At 52.8% G+C, this 21,819-nt stretch overlaps 2 protein-coding genes and 1 long non-coding RNA gene across 17 annotated transcripts; 1 reads left to right on the plus strand and 2 right to left on the minus strand.

Moving 5' to 3' along the window:
• The first annotated feature begins 201 nt into the window (after window positions 1-201).
• Window positions 202-3,793, plus strand: TUFM (Tu translation elongation factor, mitochondrial). The gene is made up of 10 exons (XM_030300330.2): window positions 202-451; window positions 555-749; window positions 1,183-1,349; window positions 1,598-1,702; window positions 1,791-1,955; window positions 2,099-2,231; window positions 2,315-2,419; window positions 2,534-2,685; window positions 2,792-2,911; window positions 3,431-3,793. Exons 1-10 carry the CDS (start codon window positions 409-411, stop codon window positions 3,602-3,604), a joined length of 1,359 nt encoding a protein of 452 aa, XP_030156190.1. The 5' UTR covers window positions 202-408; the 3' UTR covers window positions 3,605-3,793.
• A 1,725-nt stretch (window positions 3,794-5,518) lies between these two features.
• ATXN2L (ataxin 2 like) lies at window positions 5,519-18,275 on the minus strand. Of its 15 annotated transcripts, none has more exons than XM_030300326.1 (24): window positions 17,763-18,275; window positions 16,208-16,244; window positions 15,980-16,036; window positions 15,823-15,894; window positions 15,341-15,491; window positions 14,821-14,945; window positions 13,417-13,508; window positions 12,796-12,996; window positions 11,993-12,168; window positions 11,709-11,822; window positions 10,157-10,369; window positions 9,996-10,067; window positions 9,670-9,740; window positions 9,188-9,483; window positions 9,040-9,109; window positions 8,454-8,600; window positions 8,258-8,330; window positions 7,967-8,154; window positions 7,597-7,726; window positions 7,390-7,511; window positions 7,011-7,223; window positions 6,653-6,842; window positions 6,290-6,326; window positions 5,519-6,021 (listed from the first exon to the last, which is right to left on the minus strand). In XM_030300326.1, exons 1-23 carry the CDS (start codon window positions 18,059-18,061, stop codon window positions 6,295-6,297), a joined length of 3,141 nt encoding a protein of 1,046 aa, XP_030156186.1. In that variant the 5' UTR covers window positions 18,062-18,275; the 3' UTR covers window positions 5,519-6,021; window positions 6,290-6,294. The 15 variants fall into 15 exon arrangements, 14 of the variants coding, with proteins under 14 accessions (XP_030156186.1, XP_030156182.1, XP_030156181.1 ...); XM_030300325.1 differs by having other exon boundaries at window positions 5,954-6,044; XM_030300322.1 differs by lacking the exon at window positions 6,290-6,326.
• A 198-nt stretch (window positions 18,276-18,473) lies between these two features.
• Window positions 18,474-21,616, minus strand: LOC115503851. Its single transcript, XR_003965523.1, has 3 exons — window positions 21,562-21,616; window positions 19,032-19,146; window positions 18,474-18,741 (listed from the first exon to the last, which is right to left on the minus strand). It is a non-coding gene; the product is annotated as an uncharacterized LOC115503851 (long non-coding RNA).
• Window positions 21,617-21,819: the final 203 nt, after the last annotated feature.

A 21,819-nucleotide genomic window follows, 5' to 3' on the forward strand; every position in this document is an offset into this window, starting at 1 on the left:
CCCTACGGGACTCCCACGACCAGCGCAAACACAGCACGCCCCACCCGGAACTACAACTCCCGTGAGCCTGCGGGGCTCTGGTGTGCGACCGGACGCTCCACGTCGGTCCCCGGCGCCGCCAAAGACACCTGCGTTGCCCCGTCAGTCCGCGAGGTTCGAGGTCCGCGAGCCTTGTGGAAACCGTCTCCCTCCCTCCCCGCCCGCGAAATACCAGCACCTTCCGGGCGTCGCCTTTGGTCCCACGCCCGGAAGTCGTAAAGATGGCCATAAAAACTGGAGGCTAGAGGGACCCGGCATGCCCTCCCTGTCTTCACTTCCGCCGGAAGTGACCTCCGGTCTCCCGTGCCCTTTCCTTTCTGCACGCGCGGGCGCCCTGGACCGGGTACTCCGGGCGCGAGTACGACCACAATGGCGGCCACGACCCTGCTGCGCGCGACGCCCCTCTTGAGCGGTGAGGGGGCGGGGAAGGCGATGGCGGCCCGGGACGCTTGGGGCGTCGTCCGGAGTGGCCGGGCTCGGACCCGCGCTCTGATTCCAAGCTTCTTCCCCGGCAGGTCTCAGCACCGGCCCGACCCCGCTGTTGCAGGGTCTGTTGCGGCCGCTGAAGGCCCCGGCACTGCCCCGCTTGTGCCGCGGCCTGGCCGTGGAGGCCAAGAAGACCTACGTGCGCGACAAGCCCCATGTGAACGTGGGCACCATCGGCCATGTGGACCACGGCAAGACCACACTGACCGCGGCCATCACGAAAAGTAAGCGGGGTTGGTTGGGGACGTCCGGCAACGCCCTCTCTGCTGGCGGGACCTGGAGCCGGGGAGGTGCTGTTGGAGGTGGCGTGGCCCCAGGGGCCAGAACTTGGGCGAGCCGTGGGCGGGAAGATGCAGGAAACACATTCCCCTGCACACAAAAGTGTTTGTGATGCAGAAGTTGGGGAGCCCGAGTGGCTTCTTTCTAGCCGTGGCCGGTGCTCTGTAAGCAGAGGCTTTTACCCTAGAGAATTCGCAGGGCTGGACCTTGAGGCCTTTTAACGTTTCTTTCTGACCCCAGGAGCTGAGGGAGGGGGTCAAGGAAGTGTTATTCCCCCAGACTGCCCTTTGTGTAGGTGGAGATTCAGGGGTGTGGCTTGAGCCTTGCCTCTACTCCTGGAACTTTAGGTGAGAGGTTTATTCTCTTCCTTCCCCTTAGTTTTAGCCGAGGGAGGTGGAGCCAAGTTTAAGAAATATGAAGAGATTGATAATGCCCCTGAAGAGCGAGCCCGTGGAATCACAATCAATGCAGCTCACGTGGAGTATAGCACTGCCGCCCGCCACTATGCCCACACCGACTGCCCGGGTCACGCAGATTATGTGAAGGTGAGAGAGTTGCTGGGTGTGGGGCCAGGGGCTGTCTCCTGCCAGGAAAAATGTTGTACAGGTGGGGGAGGTTAGGATATTCAAGGTGTGTGGGTTGAGGTCACGGATATCTGGGCACGGCCACTCCAAGGTGGGTGGTAAGGAGATGGCAGAGAAAGGTGGGCCTCAGTTCCTAACCGCTGTGCTTGGCTAGATGGACGTGGAGCTGAGGAGGTCCTTGAACTAGGCTGTTTTCCTCTCCTACCCAGAATATGATCACAGGCACCGCCCCCCTCGACGGCTGCATCCTGGTGGTGGCGGCCAATGACGGCCCTATGCCCCAGACCCGAGAGCATTTATTGCTGGCCAGACAGGTACTCAGAGCCTGGGGAGGGGTGGAAAGAGGAAGAGTGGGGAGTTCGTCCATTCAGGACACCATGTCTCTCTGTTTCCCGTCCACAGATTGGAGTAGAGCACGTTGTGGTGTATATAAACAAAGCAGATGCCGTCCAGGACTCTGAGATGGTGGAGCTGGTTGAGCTGGAGATCCGGGAGCTGCTCACTGAGTTTGGCTACAAAGGGGAGGAGACCCCGGTCATCGTAGGCTCTGCCCTCTGTGCCCTTGAGGTGAAGGCGGGCTCAGGCAGGGGCTGCTGGTGGCAAAGGATGGGGCTGGAGGGGCGTCCGGAGCTCTGCTGGGAGTCGGGGGAGCGTCTCTTAGTAAGGAGAAGCAGAATGAAAATTTGAGTCCTGTCACCTCCCCCACATAGCAACGTGACCCTGAGCTAGGCCTGAAGTCTGTGCAGAAGCTGCTGGATGCTGTGGACACTTACATCCCAGTGCCCACCCGGGACCTAGAGAAGCCTTTCCTGCTGCCTGTAGAGTCCGTTTACTCTATTCCTGGTGAGGACCGTGTGTTCACTTGCACTCCTCTCTGGTGGTAGCCTGGCCCCGGGTCCCTGAGGTCGTGTTCTGTTTCTTCCCAGGCCGGGGCACGGTGGTGACAGGTACACTAGAGCGTGGCATTCTGAAGAAGGGAGACGAGTGTGAGTTCCTGGGACATAGCAAGAACATTCGGACCGTGGTGACAGGTACAGGAAAGATGCCTTGGGACCCCGGGGGCTGGCTCCACGATTTCCCCTTGTAGCTCCTTGGTGCCTTCCCTCCGTCCTTGATCCTCCTCCCTGGTCTCTTCTCCTTCCTAGGCATTGAGATGTTCCACAAGAGCCTGGAGAGAGCAGAGGCAGGCGACAACCTTGGGGCCCTGGTCCGAGGCTTGAAGCGGGAGGACCTGAGGCGTGGCTTGGTCATGGCCAAGCCAGGGACCATCCAACCCCACCAGAAGGTGGAGGCACAGGTGAGGGCTCCAGGGGATGGTGGGCATCACTGAGCCAGACTGTCCTCTGCAAAGAGGCAGTGTTTCCAGCCAAGCACAGCTTCACCCTTGCTGCTCTCTCTTCCAGGTTTACATCCTCAGCAAGGAGGAGGGTGGCCGCCACAAGCCTTTTGTGTCTCACTTTATGCCTGTCATGTTTTCTCTGACTTGGGACATGGCCTGTCGTGTCATCTTGCCACCAGGGAAGGTATAGTGCACATAGGGAACGTGAAAGAGTGGCAGAGCCACTCTTCATACCAGCTCTACCTCACTCGTGGTGCCAAAGATGTGACAACACGGGTGACTTTTCCTTGACTGGTGTAGATGAAGCTAGTGATAGATGGGTCTGACCCAATGGGTTTAGGAGAAGTCAGTCTTCATCTAGTATTGCCTGGGTGAACTTAGCCATGCTAGCATTTACCCATAGAAAGATCTCCCAGAAAAGCATTCTCCCTTGAAGAATCATATACTGTGCATGACAGCTCAGAGAAGTCTTGTGACTAAGAAACCTGCATGGCCTAGTTTCCTTTCAACATTGGACCTTAGGAACACTGGTCACAAGTCCTTTGGTCTTCAAATATGTTTACCTCTGCCGGTGGCTGGAGTGAAGCTGTCCCCAGAAAGGATCTCCCTGCTGCCATTTCCTGTAACTTTAACCCTGGTAGGCAGCAGGTGGGGGAAAGGTGCCCCGAGGGCCGTGCCTGAACCCTGTCTCTGCCCTGTCCAGGAGCTTGCCATGCCTGGCGAGGACCTGAAGCTCAGCCTAATCTTGCGGCAGCCCATGATCTTAGAAAGAGGCCAGCGTTTCACCCTGCGAGACGGCAACCGGACCATCGGCACTGGCCTCGTCACGGAGACGTCGGCCCTGACTGAGGAAGACAAGAACATCAAATGGAGTTGAGTCTGGACTCTGCTTAGGCTCTCTTGAGTTTGAGGCTGCACTGGCCAGCGTGCTCTCCTGCTTCGATGCCCCCTTCCCAGGGCATGGGCTGCTGCCTAGCAGTGCAGCTAGACGGACACTTCTCCTGGTCAGGAGGGGCCCACGCCCTGCCAGGTGAGGTAGGTCAATAAACTGTTCTGTGAATAGGGAGGTTGTGTCTCTCGTGTCCTTGGTCTAAGTTGGAGAGGATGGAGGAGTATAAACAGGGAGCCTGGGACACATGAGCTCGTGTGCTGCCCTACAGTTCACGTCTGTGGTACCGTTTTGGAAAAGCTTTGCGTTTTCAAGTGGTCCGAACCACTGGGACATAAGGAGAGGAGGAAAGCTGGTCTAGCGAATTGGGTAGGATCGTCTAGCAATGTGCCGTGGCAGGATACTGCTGGCTGTTCTGGGGGAGACGCAGCATGGGTTCTGCTGAGGTGCCAGACACACCTCCCGTGCCCGGGGAGTAGTTACTAAGCTGTTAATGTCTACCTGCCCTCGTCTAAGCGCTAAGATACTGGACGCTGCAGCTCACCTCCAGGACCAACACCCAGCACCTAAGGAGGTCCCTGAACTAGTCTGTGTGCTTGATAGGTTATCCCCACTATATATTACCAATTCCAAACACAGGACAATCTTCAATTGGAGGTTTCACTGTATAAATTTAAAACCTTCAAAGATGAAGGTTTAGAGCATGTACCGAGATTTAAAATTAAGGAGAGGACTTTTTACCAGATAAATGGGGAGTAAGATGCTTGAAAACTTGAAATGACTGACCAGGATGTTGACCCCAAACAAAAAAGGTTAGCTTCCAACAGGGACTAACGGGCACCCCTTTTAGCCTTGCTTCCTGACAAATGAGCCTGTTCCGCACTGACCAGCCTTCCAGAGTGGGGAGGTTCTTAGGCCCAACCTAAGAGCTGTTTTGAGAGTCACCATCCAACCTGTGAATTCACAGCACGGAAGTGGGCTCAAGAAAAGGACAGCAACAAAAGGCACTTCACGAGAAGTCCTGTCCAAAGATAGGGCAGGTTTGCTTTAGTCAGTGAGCAAGGCTGAAAGGTTTCCCGGGATTCCTGGTGGGACGAAGCAAAGTTCTCTTCCCTGGGGAGGACCACCCAGCACCCACAGCAATTCCATCTCAGTACTTCGGAGACTGGTCTCCATCTGCACCGGAGACCTTCTGAGCTCATCTGGCTTTCTGCTGCTGCCTCTTCCATCAGTGCCCCACCCCCAACCACAACTGCCATCCCTTAAGAGAGCTCTTCCACTGGGGACCCCCACCCCTGCACATCTGTTTTCTATTTACCTCTATATACCCACATCATGCCCCCCAACTACCAGGTTTCCAACCCTCACACCCTGGATCTGTAGCCTGGTATGTAATCCTTTTCCTGCCCTGCTCCTCAGCTCACCTTCTCTGGCTTTGGTCCCATCTGAAACACCCCTGCCTACCCACGAGTACTAGTGCCACCTCCCTGATGCTCTAAGGAGAAAATCATTTTCAATTAAAACGGTTGCCTGGGTGGCTCAGTCAGTTGAGCACTGGGACTCGGGATTTCAGCTCAGACCACGATCTCATGGTTCAGGAGACTGAACCCTGTGCTGATGGTGTGGAGCCTGAGATTCCCCCCCGCCACACACGTTCTAACCTTTTAGAAACGTGAACTTAAAAACTACATACAAACCTGAAACCTGAAGACAAGGCCGACATCAACATGAGAGAACAGTCCCCGGGAGGCTGGGTGATGTGTGGCAGTGAGAGGCAGAAGGACCAGCACCCACAGACTGTACTGCTATGCTGTCCCCACCCACTGCTGGGAGCCACCTCATGACACCTAAGACTTGACAGCTGCTATCTTACTCTTTTCTCCAGAGGAAACCATAGGCAGGTTAAGTTAGTTTAAAATTTTATTTTTTTTTAATTTTTTTTTTTAATATTTTTATGTAATAAAAAGTAAAAGTCCTTGTCCAACCATCCTTGAAGGGCATCTGCCTGTCTGTCTGTCTCTCACGCCGGTCACTCAAGTTAATGGGGAAGAAAGAAACAGGGGGGCCCAAGTCTGAGGTTATAAATAATAGAAAATAAAAGATCTTCCGTCTCCAGCGGGGGATAGATGAGAGGATGGGAGGGCAAGATGGGGTGGGGATGGGCAGGGGCAGAGCAGGAACCCCCCACCCCCGCTGGACCCTGGCCCTGCCCACTTCGAGCCCCGCCCCCCCTTCAAGGTGCTTGGCAGGAATTCCCCAGCTCCCCCGGGGTAAAGGGGGGTTTGGGGGGCTGGGACTGGTCCGAGCTGCTGGGGGAAGAGACATAGATCACTCTTCCCTCCACTCATGGAGGTCTCAGGTCGCGGCCAGGACAATCTTCAGTTCCCCGGGGGGTGGAAGGGGAGCTGCTGGGAGGGATGAGATTGAACTGGTTGGAGGGGAAAGAGAAGAGAGCAGGAGCATTAGAACCCAAGCAGCTGTCCCTTCATCCAATGCCGTCCAGTGTGGGGTGTGGGGGGAGTGTGTGGGTAGGAGCGGCCTCCTCAAGGTGTCTCATGGGGCTGTCAGAAGCACAGATCAATCGCTGTTTCCCAGTGAGCCAGAGCCCTTACTCGTGTGCCCAGCTCAGCCCCCCACACCCCAGCCTGGCCCTGTCTGCTGCGCTGACCTTACCTCGGCTAAGTCAGGAGACAGTCGGGGTCACTGAGAGCTGGGGAGGCAGTGGGGAGGGGGGCTGCTGGATCACAACTGAGCGAGGACGGAGGGAAGCAAAGGACAGAGCCAGGAGCAAGCCCCTGGCGGCGGCGACTGTGGCTTCTGCCCACCCTACATACTTCACAGACAGGTGCAGGTCGGCGGGCGCCCTGTGGGACAGCCCTGCCTCCAAGACCCCTCACTCCCCTCCCAGAACCCGTGCATCCTGCCCCACCTGCAGCCCATCAGCTCTTCCATGCCAAATTCCCCCAGCTAACGAGAACTCACGAATCCTGTCATCGGCTCCTCCTGGAAATCCAGGCGCCTGGCCAGGCTGCTCACCTTGGGGGTGTCCGATGTAGGGGTAGGGTGAGGGTGTGGAAGCTGAGAGTGCAGGCACCCCACTCTGGGGCACCGCGCCTTGGGGGGGGCCCCCATGGCTCTGGGGTGGGTGCAGCAGCATCACCTGGGGCGGGTGGGGAGCCCCAGGGTGAGGGGGCGGGGCTGCTGTGATTCCAGTTTGGACATGGGCCTGCAGAAAACAACAAAAAATCCCAGCTGGGAGCACCCCAGAAGCTACACACAGGCTCCGAGAAGCCTGGTGTTCAGACCACTGAGGAAAGGGGCAGCAGGATAGCCCCAGGACCCGGGTCCTGATGGCAAAACAGACCCATAGAAAGCAAGTCCCTTGGGCTCTTACCTGGGTAACATGGGCCATGTTGGTGAAGCCGTGGGGCAGCTGCTGGTGGGCATGGATGGCATACACAGCGGCTGGCTGGGGGAAGCTGCTCTGAGGGGACTGGGCAGAAGGTCCCGGTGGCAGAGAAGGCGGCGTGCCTGTCAGGGCCCCTGGGTGGTACAGATTCTGCTGTGGCTGTCCACTGCCCAGGTGTGGGGCCTGCCCCGCCTGGTGCTGTTAGGGGGAGGGGAAGGGTGAGTGCCACCCCACTCCTCGGGTACCAGGCCTACCCCCCCCACCGACTCCCGACCCTGCCCGAAGGGAATGAGCCCCTAGCTCCATCCCCCTCCTCCAGCCGCCCACTCCTGCCCCAACCACTCGGATCCCCCATGGCAGGCACCTGGACGGGACTGGGGGCCGCATGCTGGGACTGCGGCTGGCTCCCAGTAGGCGTGGTGGCCGGCTGCGGCTGGTGGGCATGGAGCTGCGTAGCATGGTGTGGATAGGACTGGTGAACGGTGGCTACAGCAGGAAAGAGGGAAGGGATCAGCGCCAAGCACACCGGAGAGGGCTAAGGAGCAGTCTTCGGGAAGGGCACAGAACTCACCATACAGGGCTTGGGGGGTGGGCTGCTCTGCAGAAGGGTACTGAGGGGTGGAGGACGACACAATGGCCTGGGGATGGCTCCCCGACGTCAGCATGCGTGGGTTGCTCTGAAGCATGGGGGCGAACACCGGCTGGAAGGACAAGAGAGGAGCGGTGGGCATGTCACGCTGCCCGATAACCCGTACACGGCACGACTCCAGCTTTGCCGCAACCACCTTGTTTAACGTTCACAAGGGCGCAAGCAAGGAGACGCCGTTTTACCTGCGCTTTAGAGAGTACCAGTGCTTTGCTACGGGTCCTGCTGGAGCCAGGACCGAAACCCGAGTGACCCTCAGCTCTGTACTCCTGTCTCCCTCCCGTGCCTCAGTTACCTGCGAGGGGTAGTGGGCCATTGGCTGCATCATGGCAGGCTGGCCCGGGAACTGCTGCGGGGTGTAGGGGATGTAGGAAGAGTACGGTGTGGCAGCCACAAGAGGGGGGCCAGCGGCGGCGGCGGCCTGCATCATCGGAGGGGCTGAGGCTGGCTGGTGTTGGTCCGAGCGCTGCGGGGGCAGGGAGCCTGGGGAAAGGGAGAGAATGTCAAGCTTAAGTTCCATCTGCCAGGAGGCATCGAGGCAGCACCACCCCCCTGCCGCCGGAGCAGCCCTGCCAACTCTGCTCACCTTTTGCTCCCCGGTACTTGCCCTGCTGTCCAGGCACGGAATTGGATACAGGATATGGATACATCTGAGGTGCCTACGAACAAGGATACAAATGAGGCTGAACAGCTTGCTAACAAATGCCCAGAACAGGCCTGACCCGGTCCTCACCAGCCCAGCCAAGCCTCTTAGCCTAGACTCACTCGGTTTCTCCTCTTACCTGAACAGCTGGTCCCATGTGGATCTGAGGTATGTAGGAAATGTACTGGGGGCTATAGAGCCCACTCTGGCCTGCTGTGAGCACCGGGATGGAAGGAGTTGAGTGAGTCCGGGGCCCCGGAGAAGTTGGGGTACTGGTGGATTTATTCTGTAGTAAGACACAACAGAGGATGCGTGCATTTTGATCTCTGTATGCCCCTCCTGGGCTTATAACAGTAACGGAGCACTGCACGCCAGATACACTCTACCCTTCATCTTGCTTAAGCCTCACGCTGAACCCCCTGAGACGAGTATTCTCAAAATACAGGTGAGGAAACAAAAGCCAAAAAGTTAGATGGCTTGTCATTCAAGCCAAAATCAGGGATCTGAATGAAACCTATGTTCAGAACTAGCCCAACACACATACTCCCTGAGCTAAACCCTAAACACATAAAAACCTGCCACACATATCGTGACCCCTCGCCCCCAACCCTGACACATTTGCCCTAGAGCAGCCCTACTTTCACAACCTCTCTCCCCATGCTCTCTCCCCCCACTTCCAAGCCTCCCTCAGAGAAACCAGTCCACCTTCGCCCATTCCATCTCACCACAGACAGCAGAGGCTTTGTGGGATTAAATTCCTTGGCATTGGGGTTCAGCGTGGACTTCTTCACTTGTCTGTGACAGAAAAACAAAGTCAATCTTCACAGTTTGCTCATCTCCCCCGACACCTGCCCAGCTCCCCATCCTACTCACTCGGCAACAGGGCCCTCATCCTTGTCGTCTCCCTTGATGAGGCCCACCGGGGGGCTGCCAGTCTGGCTTGGGCAAGGTGGCGGGGGCTGCTCTGGCCCCTCGGTGGCTCCTGCCGGTGGCAGGGGTGCTTTGTCCTCCTTATCCGATACGGACTCTGTCTTGGAGGAGACTGGGGACCCCATTGGCTCTGAAGTCAATAGACCATCAACCTCCTTCTCTTTCCCTTTGGCCTCCTCCTTTAAGATCCGGGGAGGAAAAGGATCCAGACTGGTCTCAGGGGAGCTACTGGACTGCAGCTGGAAGGAGAAAAGCACACATACAGTGCCCAGACAGCTGGTCCAGACCCCAGGCGTGGCTTCCTTCCTTCCTTCCTCCTTGCTTGGTCTCATCTCTTCTATTCCACCTAGTCCTGTGCCTCTTCTATAAGCCCCCTCACCCTCCCTCCATCCTTACACCCTGGCTCACTCCCATACTCCTCTCACCTTAAACTGGGCCCCAAACTTTCTCAATTCTTCCAGTTGAAAGCGTTTCTGTTCATTCTGAAGGCCAGGGACTATGAAAAACAGTGAAAAAGGAAAAAATACGCATTTCTTTTTTCAAGGTGGCTACAATGCCAGTAGCCCAAAGGACGAAGAAAACAAGAAAAAAAAAAAAAAAGGCTTGAGAGTTCTATAGAACAAATTATGATCACATGACTGACAAGCTACTGTTTCCCAAACCCCAACAAAACTCTTGGTACTAACTGAGGTGCTCTCCTAATTAAAAGGACACTTAGACCTCAGCGGGGGGTGGGGGTGGAAATCCTCACCTTTCCCAGCTATCCGGGACAGCTCCTGGGATTCCAGAGTTCTCCCAGGTTCCTTGGCTGGAAGTTCTTTTACTGAGCAAGAAGAGACACATGCCTGAAGGTCCTTCTGTCCAGAACCACACTTCACATTGTCCACAAGCCCTCAACCATGTGGCTCTTACCATCTGTGGGGGCCAATGAGATCTTTGGAGAAGCTGGGGAAATGGAGCCTACTCCAGGATCCACAACTGACGATGTCACAGGGATGGAAGCTGAAGAGGTTGGTACTGCTGAGCCAATGGGGGGCTCAGGACAGGAAGCCGAGATTGGGGCAGGGGCAGCCGACTTGGGAGAGCGTGGGGGATACATCCGGCCCACTGGAAGAAAAGGGAAAGCTGTACGATGGTTACTGCTGGTCAGTGCACAATGGGCATAGGGAACCTACTAGAAACACCAAATCAAGTTTATCTGTTTTTTTTAAAAATTATTTGTAATGTTTGTTTATTTTTGGAGAGAGAGACAGAGCATGAGCAGGGGAGGGGCAGTGAGAGTGAGAGTGAGAGTGAGAGTGAGAGTGAGAGAGAGAGAGAGAGAGAGAGAGAGAGAGAGAGGGAGAGGGAGGGGCAGAACTGGATCCGGACTCTGAGCTGTCAGCCCAGAGCTGGATGAGGGGCTTGAACTCAAGAGCTAGGAGATCATGACCTGAGGTGATGTCAGATGCTCAACCGACTGAGCCACCCAGGCGCCCCCACCCCTTTTCCTTTAATATGCAAGGTCAAACCTAAATTCCTAGAAGAGCAAGGCAGGTAACCTAATCAGGTAAAACAGATTCCTGGGCACCATAAAAGATAAGAATGTTTTACAGGAGCAGACTCACTGTGCAGAACTTTCTGTATTTCCAAAGAAGTTGAAAATTTTCTATTTCTCCTGTCTTAAAATGCTGACAACTGGGACACCTGGGTGGCTCAGTCAGTTAAGCGGCCAGACTCTTGATTTTGGCTCAGGTCATGATCTCATGGTTTGTGAGACTGGGCCCCTGAATTTGGCTCCATGCTGACAGCTCAGAGTCTGCTTGGGATATTTCTCTCTCTCTTTTCTCCCCTCCCCTGAGCATGCTCTCATATTAAACATTTTAAAAAATAAGTAAAATGTTAACTTAAAAGTTTGTTACTGTTGTTTTTTAAAGTAAGCTCTATGGGGGCGCCTGGGTGGCGCAGTCGGTTAAGCGTCCGACTTCAGCCAGGTCACGATCTCGCGGTCCGTGAGTTTGAGCCCCGCGTCAGGCTCTGGGCTGATGGCTCGGAGCCTGGAGCCTGTTTCCGATTCTGTGTCTCCCTTTCTCTCAGCCCCTCCCCCGTTCATGCTCTGTCTCTCTCTGTCCCAAAAATAAATAAACGTTGAAAAAAAAAAAAAAAATTTAAAGTAAGCTCTATGCCCAATGTGGGGCTTGAACTCACAACCCTGAGATCAAGAGTCACGTGCTCCTCTGAGCCAACCAGTCACCCTGACAACTAATTTAAACAAAAGACATCTGACAACCAAACACAAACCATGGATTGCTACATTGGTATTTCTACGGGAGGGAAACAAATTTCTTTTCTAAAAAGCATAAACTCAAAACCCCCAAAACATCTCTTTCATCTGGGAACGGTCTCCCAACCCAGCTTTCCAACAACTGACATTTACATCCCCCACAAATTTTTATTTCTTCATATAACACTGCTGAAATTTTACCTGCAGGAGGAGGTGGAACAGAAGCTTCTCCAGAGGGCCTACTGCTGGGTGAAGACAGAGTCTTGGCACCACCTCTCAGAGGCCGCTGTGCCTTAGGGGACATGCGGGAAGGGCCTATTTTTTTTTTTTTTAAGATGGGGAAAAAAGAGGCAGAGTATCTGCTATTACATTATCACCAACGCATCACCCTTCCAACCCACCTATCCTTTCAATTCTCCTTCCCACTTCCTTCCTATCGGCTTCCCTACCACCGCCCCCTGCCCCCCAAAGCCCGCTTAACTCACCTCCATTGATACCACGTGTCTCAGAACCTGGGCTGGGGCTGCTATTGTCAAGATGGTGAGGGCCACGAGGTGGCAAAGAGCTAAGGCCAGGGCGGCCACCCCGGGAACTACTGCATCGAACTCCTCCCCGGGGACCTTCCCGAACTCGTTGGGGTAGAGGGATATACTTTCCCTCCCTAGGGGAGAGAGTTCAAGCAAGGTCGATTAGTCATAAAGCCCACACACTTTGGAAAAATGAAGTTTTCCCTCCCAAAACACACGTGTACAGGTATACACACACATACCCTGCCTGGCTCTGGCTTTTTGCACTGCCCCACCTGAAAATCTGTTCTAGTTAAATGTTCTGTGGCTATAAGGCTTGTGATCTTATGATGTGCCAATCCCTGACCTGACCAACCTGGCCAAAGCTCCACATTCTACCATCCTGACCTATGAGAAAAATAGTATCACGTTATAGTTCAAGGTACAGCTTTTACAGGTTACTGTTACTGGACATCATGTACACTCTGATTTCATTTGCATGAAGGGAAGAATAAGACCTACAAATGGATTAACCTGCAGAGCAAAAAAGGGGAATCAAACTCATTTTTTCCTCCCTAAACCCACAAGCTTTAATCTTTGTTACCTTGAACAAATTACTTATCTGCTCTAGGCCTCACTCTTACACCTGAAAATTGGGGAAAACTACGTACTAACCTGTATCTTACATGGCTGTGAAACTTAGAAAGGAGTGTACAAAGCTCTTGGCCCCAGCCCTAGCCCGTACAGAGCCCCAAACAGACCAGGCCGCCCCCAGCAATCACCTGGATGCCAGGCTGGGGCTCTCCCGCCCTGAACCCTGCCGTTGGACTGCACTGTGCTTCTCTTCCTCAGTGCGCCCATCATCGTTCTCCATGGCGATCCGCAGGCGGTACTGGGGGCTTGATTCAATCTCTCGAGCCAATTGGGCCGCACGCAGCTCCCGCTGACGAAACTCTTCCGAGTTGTCCTTCTCCAAGGGCACCCTAAGAGGACCACCACAGATCACCACCACCCCAGTGCCAGGGGACAAGAGAAGAAAAAGGAAAAACGTTTCTATCGGTCCTATCACCAGTTCAGGCGTGTGGATGTTTAATCCCTTCAACAACTCAACATATTTAATGGGCATCTACTAGGTCCCAGGCAGAGCAACAAGGCCTATCTCTGAACCTGAGGAGTATTTACACGCACATATCAGTATGTTTTAAGTTCTAGAAGAAAAGCATGGATAAACGGACAAAAAAGCAGTTAATTCTACCAACGAGATGGCCTGGTATTTTGAGGGGACAATATACAAGACAGATTAGGAGTGGGGAGAGGACATCCTAGATACCCAGAAAAGAATGAACAAATGCCACGACCCTAGGCCTCAAACTGCATCATCTAGGAAGTACCAAGACACTCACGTATAAGAAGAAAGACTGCTATCATAGGTGGTCTTCACACCATAGTTCTCCTCGTTGAACTTGAACATTTCATTGGGGTCCCATCCGTTGGACTAAGGTGGGAAGGAAGGAGAATGTTTTAAAACCCAACAAGGAAGGGGCGCCTGGGTGGCGCAGTCAGTTAAGCGTCCGACTTCAGCCAGGTCACGATCTCGCGGTCCGGGAGTTCGAGCCCCACGTCAGACTCTGGGCTGATGGCTCAGAGCCTGGAGCCTGTTTCCAATTCTGTGTCTCCCTCTCTCTCTGTCCCTCCCCCGTTCATGCTCTGTCTCTCTCTGTCCCAAAAATAAATAAAAAGTTGAAAAAAAAAAAAAAAACAAAAAAAAACAAAAACCCAACAAGGAAAGCAACAATGACCTGTCATTCTCCTCCACCAGGCTGAAAAAAACAAAGATCTGACCAAACCAGGCGTGGAAAATAGAAACAAGGCTGGCAGGAATATCAACTAGTACTAGCAATTGTAGGACAAACTGCTAACAACTAGTAAAACCAAGGTCTTACAGGACCTAACAAATCCCTTACCAGGTTAATGTCCCAGAAAAATTTAGCGTACGTGCATGGGGACACATGTTCTAAAGTTCAGCAAGGCACTATTTTTTTTTTTTTTTTGAAAGACAGAGAGAGACAAAGCCCGAACAGGGGAGGGACAAAGAGAAAAGGGGAGACACAAAATCTGAAGCAAGCTCCAGGCTCTATCAGCACAGAGCCCTATGCAGGGCTCGAACGCATGAACTGAGATTATGACCTGAACCGAAGTCACTTAACTGACTGAGCCACCCAAGTGCCCCTGTAAGGCACTATTTCTAACAACAAAATAACGAGTCAAAACACCAACCACTAAAGAAAAAAAAATACATTCTGTTGTATATATATCCATGTATACGTATATAAACAGAATAAGACAAAATCACTAAAAGCATTGAGTAGATCATGAAATAACTCAAACATGAAATAATTCAGGAACAGAAAGGGAAAGAAAATTCTTGTATGGATTAACTATAGCATCATAATGCCTTAACTCATGAGGAATTTTAAATGATTCATAGTAGTGCTTGTTTTTGGAAGGGACATGGGTCCACACGGTCCTCGATCTTGTCTATACTTTGTTAATTAGAAAAAAAAAAAACAAAACACCTTCAAACAAACGTTAATAGTTGTCAATCGCAGATGTTGGGAGAACAAGTATTTTTGTTTTATTTTCTGTACCTTTCCATTTGGAATCGGACTGCCAACAACAGGCAACAGTAAGAGATTTTTCTCCCCTTCCCCAGAAGCAACTCTTGGTTCTACGACATCACAGTCAACAACCCACACTCAGACAGTAGAGTGACCCAGCTTTCGGGTTCTCAGGGAAGGGGACCATACCATGTCAGACTCGAGGTCATAGTCATCACTGTTGCTGTCACCCCCTTCCCAGCGCTGAAGCACCTTCTCTTTGTGCTCCCCATTCACTTTTGAGTTCATGGCAATGGCTGAATCCGTAAACTTGTCTGTGGGGGCAGAGTTGAAGATCAGGAGTCAAGAGATACTTCATAGCCTTCTTCCAACACCCCCTGCCCCAAATGAGTAGTTCAGGAGCAAAGAAAAGTTTGCGTGTGTCAGAGGTGGGTGAGGGTGGATGCAGCATAACAAGCCACATCTTAACTGTCCAAAAGAAACAAGGAGTTACAAGCAAAGCAAGGAAAATGTGAAGAACTACACCACAGGCCGGAATTCATCCCACTGCATCTTAGGTATCAAGATACAGTTTCAAAAAGAAAAATCTGGCCATCCTCCTCAAAAAAAAGATGTTTGTACAGGGGGAAGAAGAAGAACAAGTCCTTACGTAACTGCTCTATGCCCTCTACTCAAAGAGTGGATCTGGCATAAAAACTCGACACGGTACCTTTAGTAGCATAATTGAAGTCAACATTTCGGAAGTGGACAAGCATGACATCACTTGGCTTAAACACCATGGTATCCACAATGTCTTCCCGACAAGGGCCACCTGCTGGCTCAGATGCTTTCCGGTGTACAGCATCCACGGCTAGTTCAAACTATTTCCCAACAGTAAAGGGTCAATATCAAGAAATGTGATGGTCAAAATAGGACTATTTTTCTCCTACCCTTTCTAACCTTTTTCCAACACCACAGTCACACAAATAGTCTTCTGAACATTACCCACAGGACTAGTATTTTAACACTAAAGTACCCAACCCTCAATTTTCCAATCCATTTTTAGTGCTTCCAGCACTACTCTGGTACAGGCTTAGAGAAATGAGTAGCACACACAAGCCTGTCCAACACCACTCAACTCACATCTTCAGTGAGTCTATTTCATTCTCCTTACATGCCACTGCAAAAATAAGCTAATTTGAGTCCACTAACCTTTGAGCTCAGAGTCTTGAAGATACCTTCATACGTGGTACCATTCTTCACCTTCACATCACAAGTGGAGCCCTGGAACAGAGGAATAAGAAGAGTGTCTCCAGCAAACTGGCATACTACATCCCTCAAACAACCTATGGGCTAGGAACCCACTTACCACAACAGCTGTAAGAAAATGCAGCATTCTGGAATTGCTGTAAACACCCTCGAACACCTGTCAGTAACACAGAAGAAATAGACACTTGACACCTCCCCTTCCTTCTGAATATCCACACTCCCCTCACATCATTTCTTATTCTGAGCCCAACTATTTGTGCACCTAATCTGTCCCATATGCCCACATGTACCTCTGTACTTTGGGGTGTGTGTGTGAGGAGGCACTCACCGGTGACTGTGGGGGGCCCTTTCCTGTGCTTTGTCCCCTATAAGAGGAAACAAAAAACTAGTTAAAAATGTTTAATCCCTCTTATACGATTTATTTCAAAGAACGTGGTATCCGACAATCACATACCCTGTGAACATGCCTATTTAGACTACAAACCAATTAACAAGATTTTCAAACTCTCACCTTACAGAGGAAGAAAGGCATAGACAGTAAAAGCCAGTAAACACATTTCCTCCAAATGCCACTAAAACAGACCTCAATCAGCAATGGTTGTCAATTCAACACAACCTTCTCACCTCCAAGGGGCCAGGACTACAGGCTTCCCCTAAAAACGCTACAGTAATCGTTAACCAATAATCCACCCCAAACATAAAAGTGAAAGCAGATTCAGAACTACCCAGTTTACGCACGTTACCTCTCAAAACAGAAAAGACAATCATTTTCACCAGCCTTACGCCCCAAACTCTGGGAGGAGGGTACTCCTTTTAGGACCCACCCTCCTCTCGACCTCTTTTACTCATTCAATATTACCCACTCTGGGAGGGGTCACTGATCGCCCGGTAACCCTGCTCTTCGCTGGCTGATGTAACCGGCGGTTGAGGAGGGCGATGAGGGGGCCGTTGGCGGGGCTGGGGGACAGCGCAGCCGCAAAAGCCATCCACCGGGAGGCCTCGCCCGGCCTGCGCCTGCGCATTAAAGCCCACGGGCTTCCAAAACCCCCCCTCCGCGGCCAGAACCCACTGCGCCTGCGTGTACCGCCACTCTCAAGTCCATTAACCCACACGCAGAAGCAGCCGAGTGGGGTGCCCACCACTCATCCATGAACACCAGGCGAACCCCGCCACGCACACTCCCAAACCCTGCCCTGTAGGTTACCCGCGGCTCACGAATGCCCGGGTCATAAGACAGAGCATCCGCGCGCACGTACGGGAAGAGCGCGCGCGCGCTGGAGGTTCCCTGCCCGCAGTCCTCCCAGTTGTCCCTCCTTCCGTTCCCCCGCCCACCCCGCTCCCCTCCTACTGGCCAGACCGGGAAGGAGGTGGTAGCAACCCGCTCCCAAGTCCCTCCCTCCCCATTGGCCAAACTGTGGGCCGCGCGCCCCCCTCCATTGGCTACGGCCGGGGACCCCTTCCCGCAGCTGACTCCCCATTGGCTGAAGCCGGGGACCGCGAGACCCTTCGTGGTAATGGAGCCGGGGACCCCGATCACCTCTTCACCCCCCCAGCTCCTCGTTCTGACGGCGCTGGCGGGATGCGCCCCGCCTGCCCTTAAGGCCCGAGCCCCGAGCCCTGACTAGGCTCTGAGAGCTGAGCACGGCCCTTAAATGTCCCGGTGGCCGCCCGGGGACCCCTTCCCTCTGACCTGTTAGGACCTGAGGGGGCCCACCCCCAGCCTCACGGGAATTCCTCACTTTCCCCGGGCGCCCCTCTAAGGTGGCCAGGCTAGGTACCCGCCACGCGCGGTGTCCTCGGGTGCCGGCCGCTGGGCTGGAGCCGAGCGGCCGCCGCCGCCCCGCAGCTTAGCCTCCAGCGCCCGGAAACCCACCCCTCCTCACCTGGCGCTGCCGATAGCCGCTGCCCCTGGCCTCTCCTGATGTTGCTGCGGCGGCGGCGGCTGCGGCGCCAAAATGCCCTCGGCTCCCCGGCGGAGCCCGCTCCCGGCGGCTGCTGCAGGCCCCAAGCAGGGAGTAGCGGCCGCGGGAGGCCCTGGGGGAGCCGAGGTGGAGGCCAGGGGCCCCGGGAGGCCGCCGTTGGGAGGGCTGGTGCCCCCGGGAGGCCGGCGGGCCACGGCCTGTTGCGTGGGGGGCGGCTGCTGGGGCTGGGAGGTCTGTTGTGGCGGCTGAGGCTTCAACATGATGGCAGCGTCCGGAAGGGGAATTAGGGGGAAGGGAGGGAGAGAGGAGGCTGGGGCTAGGCCCCCGCCGGAGAGCGCGGGAAGCGAAGGGGATTGGGAAGCTGGGGACCCGCCGTTGGCGGGCGGGGGGAGCCCCGCGGTGTCGGGGGTGGACAGAAACGACCGCGGCTCGAGGAAGCGCCGCGAGGCGGAAGGGGAGGGGGGTCCCGCGGGCCGGAGGAAAGCGAGAGGGCGCGAGCCGGCCTGGCGCGCGTGCGCGTCGCCGGGGAAAGAGGAGGAGCGCGCGGGCGGGAGCTCCCGAAGGGGGAGGGGCGGGCAGGAGGGAACGGCGGCGCGAGAGGTCCGCGCGCACCGGGGCGGTTGGCTCCGGGCGGGAGAGGAGAGAAAAAAGCGAATCTCGCACCCCTAGCCTTTGGAGTGGGGAAGGAGCAGCGCGGGCGCTCACGCGCGCCAAAGATTTAGAATCCCTAGGTCTCAAACAGCCCTAGGGGTTGATGCCCGCTGTCGCTTCACAATGAGCGTGTGAAGCGCTAGGGGAGGAGCCGAAGTAGCCGAGAGGAAGGAAGAGCCGGCCGCCCCGCCCACGCCGGTGGCGTAGCGTCAGGATGCCTCCGCATTTGTGTGAGATGTCACGACGTAGCGTGCAGTTCTTCCGCCATTTGGATGCTCGTGGGCGGAGTCTAAGTGCAAAGAAATCCCGGGTATAGACTAGCGACTGCCCCTCTTCGGGGGGTGGTGGTGGGCTTCTTGAGGAGCTCTACTTGACCTTGTCTGCTTTAAATAAAAGACTGATAGACACTCAGCATGCTGTAGATAAATGTATGCTAAATCCTGAAGTATTTTAAACGTAAGTGATTTAAAACCTAAATGGGTTCTCCGTGCCCTAGAATGAACCCTTAAACTGTAGTGACGGAGAGAGTGTTTGAAGGTCAAAGTACTTAGGGTCTAATTCAAAATTCTTGATACTCACCTCTGCGATGAAGCCAGGCTTCATTCAAAATCAGTTGGGCATTAGGACATTAGGCTGGATGCACTGGATACAACTGTAAGTTAACCGCTTCGTGTCTTCAAGGAGTTTAAGTTAGCTGTAGACCCAGACAATTAGATGAGATCTATCAGGTGAAGCATATGAGCACAGATAGGAGTTACACTGAGTCCAGCGTTGGGTGATGAATTGCTAGGCAAGGGGAATAGGATGTGATGAGATAAAACGTCAACGTGGCAGGAATACAAAATTAAAGACGTTTTTAAAAAATGAGACCTGGGACTAGATTTTAAAGAGACTTGGCCATTATGCTCAAAGTCGTGGGGAGCCTTTCACAGAAAAGGAAGAGGCCAGATTTACATTTTTAGAGGAGTACTCTGCAATGTGGAGAATGGAGTAGAGCAGCGATGAGTCTGGTCTTAATCCCAGTGAAACTTTCAGTATCTCAATCTTCCTTCACTCCAGGCATTAGCACTGGAAGCCTTCCCAAACCCTCTGCCACAAACAGGCACAATATCTAGCTAAAAGTCACCCTTCCTTTTTGGGAAGTATGCCTTCACCCGTGTCTCACTCCAGGCATCGAGTGTGTTAGGTCCCCCCTCCTATGTGCTTGCCAGGCAAATTGCTCCGCTTCATTCTAAGACCTCCTTTAATTCTGTCTCGCTTGTGTCCGCTCCCTAAGAGTTGGGATCCTACTCTTACTGTACCTGCAGTGCCTCGCACAGTACAGGTAGTCAACTGAATACTTATGAAAGAAATGGATCCGAGTGGTAGCTTAAAGACTATGTCTCCTGGATGCCTAAATAATACAGATCTGGCGTTTTCCTGGTATCACTGGCACCACTGGGTGCCCTGCCACCTCTCCAGCCTCTTTATGGGCACTTCCGTCTCCTCCACCTGCAGCAAATTCTAAGTTTTAGCCTCATGAAACTCCCATTTTCACGACACACCTTGCTCTTTTCCAACTCTTCCTTTACTTGTGCTGTTTCTTCACCTACCTTCTCGTTCGTCAAGCTCAGGTGTCCATTCTTTTGAACAGCCTGTTACCGACTCACTCCTTCAGGCTCTCAGAGTACTGGGATGGTTTTGCTTATACGGACCCCGAGGTTATAAAGGGCAGGGACTATATTTATTCATTTCCCTATCTTTTATGTCTAGCTCAGTGGCTGGCACACAGTCACTCAAATTATTTGGTAAGTGAATGGAACGTTGTCTTACTATATGCAATTTAGAAATTGTATCACTGTGATTTGATATGGAATGATTTCCAGGAAGAAAGCAAAGTTTATAGTCTGTGCTACCTCTTGTTCACAGAAGGGAAAATAAAGAAACAAATGTATCTGCAAATTTTTGCAAAGGAAAGCACAAAAAGTATAACCCCCAAACTAATAAAATCGGTTACCTAATGAGGGTTCCTGGGTTGTTGTTTATGTTCTTGTGGAAGGAAACAACAGAGGGTGCGTGGGTGGCTCAGTCGGTTAAGCTTCCGACGTTGGCTTAAGTCGCTATCTGGCGGTTTGTGAGTTCAAGACCCATGTTGGGCTCCATGCTGATAGCTCAGAGCCCAGAGCCTGCTTCTGATTCTGTGTCTCCCTCTCTCTCTGCCCCTCCACCGCTCACACTCTGTCTCTCTCCCTCAAAAATAAATAAGCATTTAAAAAAAAATTTTTTTTAAGGAAAACAACAGAGCTCTGGAGAGAGGAAGACACTTCTTTGAGTATACCTTTTCATATAACTTGGACTTTTCAAATCATGTTTAATGGTCAACACTTTCTTTTTTTAAAACTTTTCTTTCTTAAGTTTACGTTGAGAGAGGCAGAAGAAAGCATGAGCAGAGGACAGGCAGAGAAAGAATCCTAAGCAGGCTCCATGCTCAGTATGGAGCCTGACGAGGGGCTCCATCATGAGTTCACGACTTGAGCCAAAATCAAGAGTTGGATGCTTAACCGGCTGAGCCACCCAGGTGCCCCAATTTTTTTTTTTTAATGTAAGCTCTACGCCCAACGTGGGGCTTGAACTCACAACCCCGAGATCAAAAGTCTCATACTTCATCGCCTGAGCCAGCCAGGCGCCCCTAATGGTCGACCTCTTCAAAAAGTGAAATCAACAGAGATGGACGGTAGCCAAAATCAGAATATAGACATAAGTAAACGATCCCAACTCTATTTTAGATGAGTGAAAGTGACCCACTGAAAGAGGAAAAATAGAACTAATTCAAGTAACTTTCAGGCACTCTCTGCCTACAGAAAAAAGAACTGCAAACCTTAAGTTCTTCTTAGTAGGTTTGCTCTAGTGGTAGTGGCATAGCAATTCTGAAATTACCTTGGGTATGGGGATTGAACATGCAAGTAAACAGACATTGCTGAGAAGGAGGGTTATCGTGCGGAAGTAGGGAAAAGCAAATATGGAAGGAAAGAAGTGAGCAAAACTTTAGTGGGGCTGGATCAGAACAGGAAATATCAGTATAAGATTTATGGGGAAAAAATAGATGATAGATTGACTGATTTACACATACCTAGTTCCCAGATCTTGGCTTCTAAATATTCCACAGAAGGATCCCAGGTCCCAGGGCCCTTTGAAGCTTCCTTCCTGGTTCCAGCTTGGGGAGGAGCAAGGAAGATAACCAAGGGAGTTTGGAATATTTTGTTGTGCCAGGAAGTAAGTACTAAAAAAAGTATTAGGGCATTAAAGGGACATAGGAACCATCGTGAAGAGGCCAAACCTGACACAGTTTGAGGATCCACAATATAGAAGTATAGTAATAGGTTATAAC

The sequence above is a fragment of the Lynx canadensis genome, chromosome E3, assembly GCF_007474595.2.
Source record: "Lynx canadensis isolate LIC74 chromosome E3, mLynCan4.pri.v2, whole genome shotgun sequence".
In the NCBI taxonomy this organism is placed as follows: domain Eukaryota; kingdom Metazoa; phylum Chordata; class Mammalia; order Carnivora; family Felidae; genus Lynx; species Lynx canadensis.